The sequence below is a fragment of the Carex rostrata genome, chromosome 4 (genome assembly GCF_964058835.1).
Source record: "Carex rostrata chromosome 4, lpCarRost1.2, whole genome shotgun sequence".
Lineage (NCBI taxonomy): Eukaryota > Viridiplantae > Streptophyta > Magnoliopsida > Poales > Cyperaceae > Carex > Carex rostrata.
This window is the reverse complement of record NC_135921.1, coordinates 13929787-13939475: the sequence shown is the minus strand read 5'-3', so window position 1 is coordinate 13939475 and position 9689 is coordinate 13929787. Positions and strand designations below refer to the sequence as shown.

At 35.3% G+C, this 9689-nt stretch overlaps 1 protein-coding gene across 1 annotated transcript; it reads left to right on the top strand.

The window, feature by feature from the left end:
• Nucleotides 1-3499: 3499 nt before the first annotated feature.
• LOC144552583 (putative methyltransferase PMT9) lies at nucleotides 3500-7210 on the top strand. The gene is made up of 8 exons (XM_078300563.1): nucleotides 3500-3864; nucleotides 4106-4270; nucleotides 4665-4847; nucleotides 5337-5599; nucleotides 5794-6125; nucleotides 6217-6329; nucleotides 6481-6701; nucleotides 6805-7210. Exons 1-8 carry the CDS (start codon nucleotides 3616-3618, stop codon nucleotides 7124-7126), a joined length of 1848 nt encoding a protein of 615 aa, XP_078156689.1. The 5' UTR covers nucleotides 3500-3615; the 3' UTR covers nucleotides 7127-7210.
• Nucleotides 7211-9689: the final 2479 nt, after the last annotated feature.

Sequence of the window (9689 nt, the reverse complement as noted above, 5' to 3'; positions counted from 1 at the left end):
TTAGTCATTGATAATAGCGTACACTTCACGGTTAAGTACTTCGCGGGCTATTATCGTACTTTTAGGATACTTAGGACTTCTCGGTTAAGTACTTCGTCCTAATTACCTATTCTTTACTCATTGGATAAATCCCTAAATTCATGTATCGGAGGAGTAAGGTTAAACCACCCAATCCATGTATAAATCAAGCATTAAAAGAGTAAATTGCTAATAGTCAATAAAAACCACAAATCGAGTAAAATAGAGTGCACCTAGTTTCGAGTTTTACATGCCATCGCCCCTAGAGAGGAGATTAGCCTCTCATAGGGGCACAAACAGTTACAAAGGGGACAAATAAGTTGTTACCAAAGCCTAAAGAAAGGAAAATAGAGTAGAGAATACAAATCCAAGCACAAATCTCTTCTCCCTCAAGCTTTTCCTCTCCAAATCGCCCTAGATCTGAAAACCTAGCTTCTTGAGTCGTTCCCAGCTGTTGTGTGGTGTGAAAATGGCGGCTTCCCTCTTCTCTCCAAGAGCCCCCGTCTATATATGCCCTTCTGGGCCTCTAACAGCCCAAAAATAAGAAGCTGAGAAAAAATTTCGGGTCGCAATCATAGGAATTGCGGGTCGCAATAATGGTGCGAAAAAGTGGCAGTGAGCTGTTTGCGTCTGGACTTGCTCCAAATTGTTCTCATTTGCTTCTAATACCTGAAAACACATCAGAATATAGCAGTATCTCGAACTTGGTGTGATATCTAAACAAAATGGCTTTAAACTAATAAAGAGGGATAGTTTTAGAGAGGGATAGTTTTAGAGACCAAATTCTACCAAAAATGTATATGAAATTTAGGCTTATCATTAAGTTCGACAGAAAGAAATTAAATGAAGATGTGACCAAACCTGCATGAACACTGAAGTTACAAGTACTGTTATACTTATATAAATTGGTCTCTATGATCCTCTCTTTAATTTTATAACTATATATATTATGGGAATAAGGAGTTCAAGACTATAGTATATAATATTAGAGGAGAGATTCACTTGAACTTTTTTTTTTTTTTTTTTTGGTGATACCAGATTATACTCTATATTTTCAAAGTTCAAATAGTAAATTCAAACCGTTCAACGCGATGAATATATTAAAATGTGCTTGTAGATCAAATTTTACACTTTTTTTTTTCATTTTTTTTTACTATTTATTAAGATGTGTACAAAAATTTAATGATCTGAAAACAATAATTTATAAAATACTTAATAAATAGTAAAAAAAAATTTAAAAATGTAAAATTTGATCTGCAAGCACATTTTAATATATTCATCATGTTAAGCGGTTTGTTCGACTATTTAGACTTTGAAAACTTTGAAAATATAGAGTGTAATTTAGTGTCACAAAAAAAGAGTGTAAGTGGATCCCTCCTTATAATATTATTACAAATTATTAGTTTGATTCTCTGTATAATCTTGGATCATGCTTGAAGGAGCTAACAAAGAGGAGGAAAGATGAGAAAAGGGAAAAAAAAATATAAAGTGATATGTTACATAATTTTATAAAGATGATGAATAAAAATAATTGACCTTCTCTACCCATCAAATTAATCGTTTTTGTCATTTTTTTAATTAAAGTGTTGAGAAGATAAACACATTTTTATCACCTTTTTATTTTTCTGCCCACCATATCATTTCGTCTCTTCATTTTCTATTATTTTTGTGGAGAACAACCCTAGTTTTTAATTAAAAATTACTTTTGGAAAAATTATAATTAATTAAGTTTTATATATCCGCCTTTCTCTAAAATATTGTTCTAAAAAGTAACATAAAATATTTTTCAATTAACCAATAATTTTTCTTATTTTGTTCTATCTGAACAAGAGAATCACCATATAAAAAGAAAAGAGTTACTTTTCTGTGTCCTTCAACTCTATTTAATTTTCTTATTTCTGTCTTGACACTTCAATTTTTAAAATACGCCTCTCAACTCTTAATTTTTTTTCCTTATTTGTCCTCCCTATTTAAATAACGTATGACCAATTCCATTTATTTTTAATTAAGAAAAATAGTGGCAGCAAAAAACAATTCATGCATAATTAAATTCCAATAATGAACTCTGTAATTAATTAAAAATACAAAAAAAAAACAAAAAACAAAAAATTGGCCGTTATTGTAAATCACGTCCAGCAATAATGAAAAAAAAAGAAAAAAGAGCACATCTGTTTTTTAACATTATTCGGGAGCGTGCACCTATGAAGGACTTCAGCTTGGGTCCAATGCCCATTGGACTCAAAGTGGTTCTAATGGGTTCGCTCACCATCATATCTTTTTTAAGATTTGCGTGCACGAATTTTAAAGCATACACAAAAGTGTGAGCGCGAATCCTAAAGCAGATCCGATGGTGAGCAAACCCATTGGAACCACTTTGGATCTAATGGGCATCGGACCCAAGCTGAACTCCCTATGAAGCTCGTGCTAATCTAATTTATTCTACTTGTGATCCTTGGAAATAAGTACCTTCATTTCGCATCAAATATTGATCCATCTGTTTTTGCCTAATTTCACTTCGCATGTTTCAATGAAATTCAAAACGGGACTTTATCTATGACTTTTTTTTTTTTTTTCTCATTATTGCTGGATGTGATATACGGTAACGTTCAGTCCTTTTTTTCCGTTCTTCAGTTAATTAAAAATTTAATTATCTTAAATAATTTGAACGTTGTGATAGTATAATTTGAACGTTATGAACTATCATGATTTTTTTTTAATTTTGAATTGCTCCATAAACATTCTTGTTATCGATTTTTATTTTATTTTTCTATTAATAAAAAATCGGTCTGATGCATGTAGACTGAATAAAAAAAAATACAAAATGAATATGCAATCAACGGAAGGAAGAAGAGAAAATGGAGTCAAATTGATCTTTATTTTTTTTCGTAAAATGATTTTGTATTATAAGATCAATCCTCATTTTTTGCAATTTTCTTGTATGATTGATCTCCACATGTGTTTATGTTTAGTTCAAAAGTTTGATTGGATCCTTACATACAAGAGAGAAGATCGGAGATAGAATTCAAAGAAAAAAAGAGAGAAGATGAGTATAACGAAAATTTTAGATTGAATTTACTTGTAGTAAATTAAATGGTTAAATAAAAATTATTTCTAACAGTTAAAGAATAAATATGATAAATTGAAGTGTTGAGGGAGATAGAAAAATATTGAAAGGGCATGTAAATGAAGTCAAAGTCAAAGTCAAAGGAATAAAGTGCGTCAATATTACATTTCCAGTTACCACCGAGGCACTGACATTTGGAAACTCCGAATTCAGATCCTCTAAAGTAACCCAAATTTTTTGTTTTGATCATAACCGTCCGATTTGTTTTGGCACGAATATTAAAAGAGTTAGGTACATTCTATCTCAAACCGTATTTGGGTTACTTTAGGGTTATGGACCCACTTGTAAGTAAGAGCGGTGTGGTGACCATCGGTGAGCGTAGAACTTGTCCCCTGCCTGCTGCGCAGGGTTCAAGGTTCAGTTCACACTTCACACCCCACGCCCCCCCTCGCCATGTCATTACTCCGCTACTGTTCTTCACTTCTTCTTGTCGACTGTCGAGTGCTCAGAAAAAGAGAAGGGAGAAAAAGAAAATGAAACAACGGAAGGAGGAGAGTCGAGGGTTTGGCCTGAGGCGAAGGCTCTTCTCTTATACACTGATTGGTTCTGTAGTTTGCCTCTCTCTTCTCTGCCTCTTCTATGGCACCACCTTCGCTCCCAGCCTCCGTCCTTCTCACAGCTATGACCCCACCACGGCTCCTCTCTCCCGCCACGTCATTGGACAAGGTGGTGGCCGTGCCTTGCTCTTGCTCGCGCCTAACCTCACTGCCACCTCCTTCCCTGTATTCCTTCTCTATTGCTAACTGTGTGTGTGTGTGTTGTTGCAATTTTCTAAATGCGTTAATGGAAAATTGGAAATTCAAATGTGACCAGCAGCACATAATGTGTGAACTTTTCAATTAGTTTAATTTTTTTTAGATTGATAGTTGTTGGAGATATTTACATGTTCTGTCAAAAGCAGCAAACAATGCAATTTGTAAAAACTAATGAGATAAATACTTGCATCTCATAAAAAAATTTCAGGTGTGTGACAAGAGATTGTCAGAGCTGATACCATGTTCTGATAGAAACCTGCTTTACCAGATGAGATTAAAGCTTAATCTTTCACTAATGGAGCACTATGAGAGGCATTGTCCACCTCAATCGCGGAGGTACAATTGCCTCATTCCACCCCCTTCTGGTTACAAGGTTTAGTTTTGAACCACCTTTTAATTTCTCTTGTATTATTGTCATCTGCATTTAGTCTTAAACTCTTAATTCAAGGATAATCAGTTTAAAAGCACCGGTACCCACGATTTTCGCTAAACTCAAATTAAACTCAATTGACTCTATTGTACCATACAAGCTACAATTCAACTAAATACCTCCTAAATTGACTCTTTAAGTCCTGCTACTAATCTTACACTACTCTCAAATGGTGCAACCAAACACAAAATGAACAAGGAAGCAAGATAAATGACATATGCTAAATAGATTATTTGGATCACTAACAGTATCAGATCTCAACCAAAAAAACTTTTAGTCTCTTGAGTCATGGTGTGTTAATCCTTGGTTTAATGTTGTCTATTATATTTAAGTAAAGGTACCAATAAGGTGGCCGGCAAGCCGGGATGAGATCTGGAAGTCAAATATACCACACACTCACCTTGCTTCTGAGAAGTCTGATCAAAGGTGGATGCTTGTAAATGGTGACAAAATCAATTTCCCTGGTGGCGGGACCCACTTCCATTTTGGAGCTGATAAGTACATTGTGCATATTGCTCAGGTATGGAACAGGTCAGATGTATCATGCATAGATGCCTCCTACAAATTTTGGCTTAAACTTCTTCACATCCATGAACTGAATTATTCTTTATACTTTATAGTTTGGAACTTATTGTATTCTCAATGCTATTGCTATCATAGTTAACTAGGATTCTTGTTCCATTTAAACAACATAAGCTGTTTGTGGCAATTTTCACGAATGCAAGGAAAAAACCACACATAGGAAATAAAATAAAAAATTCCAATCACCTCCTCCGCATGCCCAATATATATATATATATATAAATAAAAAATAATCAATAGCATACATCAATTGATCGATATGGTGCCAGTTGCCAATATCTATCACCGTAATTGTTGGCTTTAAGCTGCCTAGAAAAGAAAGAACTATTGGTATATGAAAATAAAATAGTGTTATTAGGACACAGAAAAAGTATATCCAAAGTGCTAATATGTTGGGACTTCATTCATACTTCATACATTTCTACAGATGCTAAGGTTCCCACAAGACAAACTGAACAACAAAGGGAGCATAAGAACAGTGCTTGATGTTGGTTGTGGGGTCGCCAGCTTCGGCGCATACCTACTCTTACATGACATACTTGCCATGTCTCTTGCTCCAAATGATGTGCATGAAAACCAGATCCAGTTCGCACTAGAGAGAGGCATAGCATCAACACTTGGTGTGCTGGGGACCAGACGGTTGCCTTATCCAAGTCGCTCCTTTGAGATGGCTCACTGCTCTCGTTGCAGGCAAGGTTTATAGTACTGGCCAGTAAATATAACTCATTGGTGCCGAAGCAAAAGGATGACAAATAAAAAATGTTATATTACATGCAAGTAGATGACTCAAGTAGAATAGCTATTGAGTGGTAATTATTAGAATATTCAGCATCTACAAACTGGTACTGTAACGAAAATCTGAAGGCCAATTTCCTTGCATGCAGGATTGATTGGCTTCAAAGAGATGGCATTTTGCTGCTAGAGTTAGATCGGGTGCTAAGACCAGGTGGTTATTTTGTGTATTCCTCTCCTGAGGCCTATGCTTTGGATGAGAAAAATAGACGCATCTGGGCTGAGATGAGTGATTTTGCTAAGAGAATGTGTTGGCAGATTGCGTCAAAGCAAGATCAAACAGTTATTTGGGTTAAGCCCTTGACTAACAGATGCTATTTGAGAAGAAACATTGGGACTCTCCCTCCAATGTGCGATCAGGGGGATGATCCTGATGCGGCTTGGAATGTGCCGCTGAATGCTTGCATCACTCCTTACTCGAAACGTTAGTTTGATTGTTTATTTTATCTATAGATTCGAAATACTTACTCTCATATATTGGTTGGACTAAGTTTTGATGTTAAATGACGGTGTAGGAGTTGATAGAGCAATGGGAAGTGGACTCCTTCCCTGGCCGAAGAGACTTACTACACCACCACCTCGTCTTGAAGAACTTGGAATCAGTTCTGATGAGTTCCTCCATGACAATGTAAGTCTTGGCATTCCCAGCATATATTTTAATCAGACTAGTATCTTTTGTCAATTTCTGGCCTATTAATGGGGAGGGAGTGTTTATAATAATTTTCTTTTGTACATATTTACTCTTATGTAAATTATGTCGTGAACTGTGGCAAATGCAGAATATCTGGCGCTCAAGGAGAGTAAAATACTGGAAGCAAATGAGTTTGGAGATACAGAAGAATTCATTTAGGAATATTATGGATATGAATGCAAACTTAGGCGGTTTTGCAGCATCTCTAGTGAATATGAATGTCTGGGTAATGAATATCGTCCCAGCCAACGAATCTAACAAGCTGAAGATCATATATGACCGAGGCTTAATCGGAACAGTACATGACTGGTGCATAAAGATGTCTAATTCTTTGCATCTCCATTACATTACAATATAATTTTCTTTTGATCTAAGATTTGAGTTAATTTTAATAACTTCAATTAAAACGCAGGTGTGAGTCTTTCTCTACATATCCACGCACATATGACCTGCTCCATTCATGGATGCTATTTTCAGAAATACAAAAGCAAGGCTGCAGCTTTGAGGATCTGCTTCTTGAGATGGATCGAATTTTGAGGCCTCATGGTTATGTTATTTTCAGAGACAAGGCTCCTGTCATAAATTACATCAAGACTTTGTTGAAGGCACTTAGGTGGGATGACTGGTCGCAAGAAGTGATTCCCAAAGCAGATTCGCTTTCATCCGATGGAGAGAAAGAGAAGGTTATGATTGTGAGGAAGAAACTGTGGCATGCTAGTCTCGATATGTTATAGCCAATCCGTTAAGAACAGGGAATAGCTTGAAGCGTTGTATACAATTAATGAATTAAGTAATGCTCAACTGTACAAAGATAAATCCTAATGCTTGGCAACCAGCGTGCCTTTTTCCTCTTGTACCTCACGTTTGGCTGGAGCATAAAGTTATACAAGTATAATATTTGTGTGTAAAATAATGTCACCATAAATTATTCTTGTTTGATTAAGCTTAAGCGGCAGTAATAGTGTTGGCGTAGCACCATAGTACCATACTTTGCTTTGAGAAGATGGGTCAAATGACTAAATAAAATCTAACTGAAATTTTTGCTTTGAGAAAAAGACAAACAAAAAATAGTCTCTCTTTCTTCTCAACGCTACCGAGATAAGTCAGATAAGAAATTTTGACAAAGACAAAAGTTCCGATAAGATAACGAGTGTGTTCTCCTTATCGATTTTTACCTATTTGTCTATTCTCTGCTACTGCTATCTTTCTTTCTGCATTGGTTAAGCAAACCCTAACTAAGATCTTTAATGACATGCTTAGTAAATAAAAGAAGTTATCTGCCCACTTTAAAATACTACTATAATGAATTCTTCTTGCAATAGTTTTGTTTCCGATCTAAAAATTTCAATCTCAACTCATCTCTATTCAATTCATCTCCATTGAATTGAATTGAAGTTACATACCACCTTCCTTCCGATCACAGTCAGTGCATCGCCACTTTCTTATATATTAGTTGAATTCTCTACTCATCTCTTTTTTTCTAATTAAAATTTCTTCATTGTTGTTTTTAATAAAAGGCTAAATTTATGAACTGGACAAAATGAGTTCGGAAGCTGGTTCTATGCAAACAAAGTTTTTAATGTGAACTATGTTTTGTCAAAATTGTGAAATATACATTTTAAATTACTTCCTTTCTCATTATTCTTTTGTTATTTATTTTCTAAATTTTTGTAAAATTGGATATCATCGGTACATTGTTAATGGAATTTAAAGGCTCGAAATTCATATTTTTCTCAGAAAAATCTAATATATACATTTCTCATGATTTTATGATCACATGACAACTGACAAGTGCTTGCATATTTAGCCACAGAGAAATTCAAAAGGCAAACCAGCAAACTCCATCAAATCTCACTCAAATTCACCAAAAACTACCAAACACTCCGTTTGATAGAATTTTAACCTAGCAAGGTCGTCACACATGATTTTATTTTTTTTGTCAGGGTGTTTGATGTGTTCTGAGCAGTGTTGTAAAAAACATCCGTTTAGATCAATTAATCGGCCGATTAGTCGTTGGTGGTGGCCAAACTGTTAAGGAACTTTCCGATTAATCGGTCGATTTTTTTCGATTATGACCGATTATTCCTGATTAATCGTTTGGCGGTACTATGTCCGTCTGACAAGCGCATACCGCTATTTACAACACTGGTTCTGAGTAAGAAAAAAAAAAGAGGGGAGAGATGATTGGTTATCATTTATCAAAGTTTCTGCAAATTTAGCATATGATTATATTATTCCGTGTAACCGGATTTGGAAACTTTTTTTTTAAATAGAGGCTATAAAGCCGTTTCATTACTGAAACAGTTAATTACATCAGTAACTCAGTCAAGCGACTGAGATACATTACCAAAATAAATGCTAACCGGAGGTTTAGCAACTGCACACTTAATCCAACCAACAAATTGCAGATAAGCCAACTAACATTCGTGGCTAGGGACCAAAAGTATTCTAAGCAAGCTAAACATAATCCATTTAACATTGGGTTGAAATGCATAATAACTACAAAAAAGGTGAAGTAATTCTTCATCCGGATAACGTCAGATCACCAGAGGCTGCAGGTGGCAGTATGTCATCTGGTTCCACATAAGCAACCATCTCCATGTTAGGGGGAATGACATTAAGGGGAATGGCATCTTCAATTACTGGCATCCATGTTTGTGCCGCTTCATATGCTGGCTTCTTTATTTTTCCTACCCAATAATCAATTAAAGATTTAATCAGAAAAATTAAAGTTCTAACAGATTTGGGTTGAATGTCATTAAAGCAAACATCATTTCTATGCTTCCATATTGTCCAACAAATAACACTAAGTACCACTAACAATCCAATGCATTCAAATTTGGGTAGAGTAAGAGTATGATAAAAGATATCCTCCCAGCCTCTCAAGTAGACCATTGAGATAGAAAATGCTGACTTTTACTCAGATAAAATCATCTTTGATGAGCTAAAGACCAATTAAGGAACATGTGATCTCTGGTTTCTTGAGCTGTACAAAAGTGGCACTGTTTATTTCCTACCCAATCTTTCCTAGCTAGAATATCTTTAGTCAATATTTTTTGATGCATGGTGAGCCACATAAAAATTCTAATTTTAGGAGGCACTGGTAATGTCCACCAGATGAGAGGGTAAGAAGTCATAACTCTCTTATTATTGAGCAAACTATAAATGGAATGAGTGGAGAACTTCCCTGAAACTTTCCATCTTCAAAGTAAAGTGTCTAATGAGTCAAGAAGTCGTGTGGAGTTTACAATTGATAGTATTTGGGGCCATTCAGCTTGATCAGTTCCAACTAAAATT

Coding starts and splice junctions, on each gene's coding strand:
- LOC144552583 (XM_078300563.1), top strand. CDS start 3,616: ATGAAACAACGGAAGGAGGAGAGTCGAGGGTTTGGCCTGAGGCGAAGG. Junction 3,865..4,105: donor TCACTGCCACCTCCTTCCCT/GTATTCCTTCTC, acceptor AAAAAATTTCAG/GTGTGTGACAAGAGATTGTC. Junction 6,330..6,480: donor ATGAGTTCCTCCATGACAAT/GTAAGTCTTGGC, acceptor TGGCAAATGCAG/AATATCTGGCGCTCAAGGAG.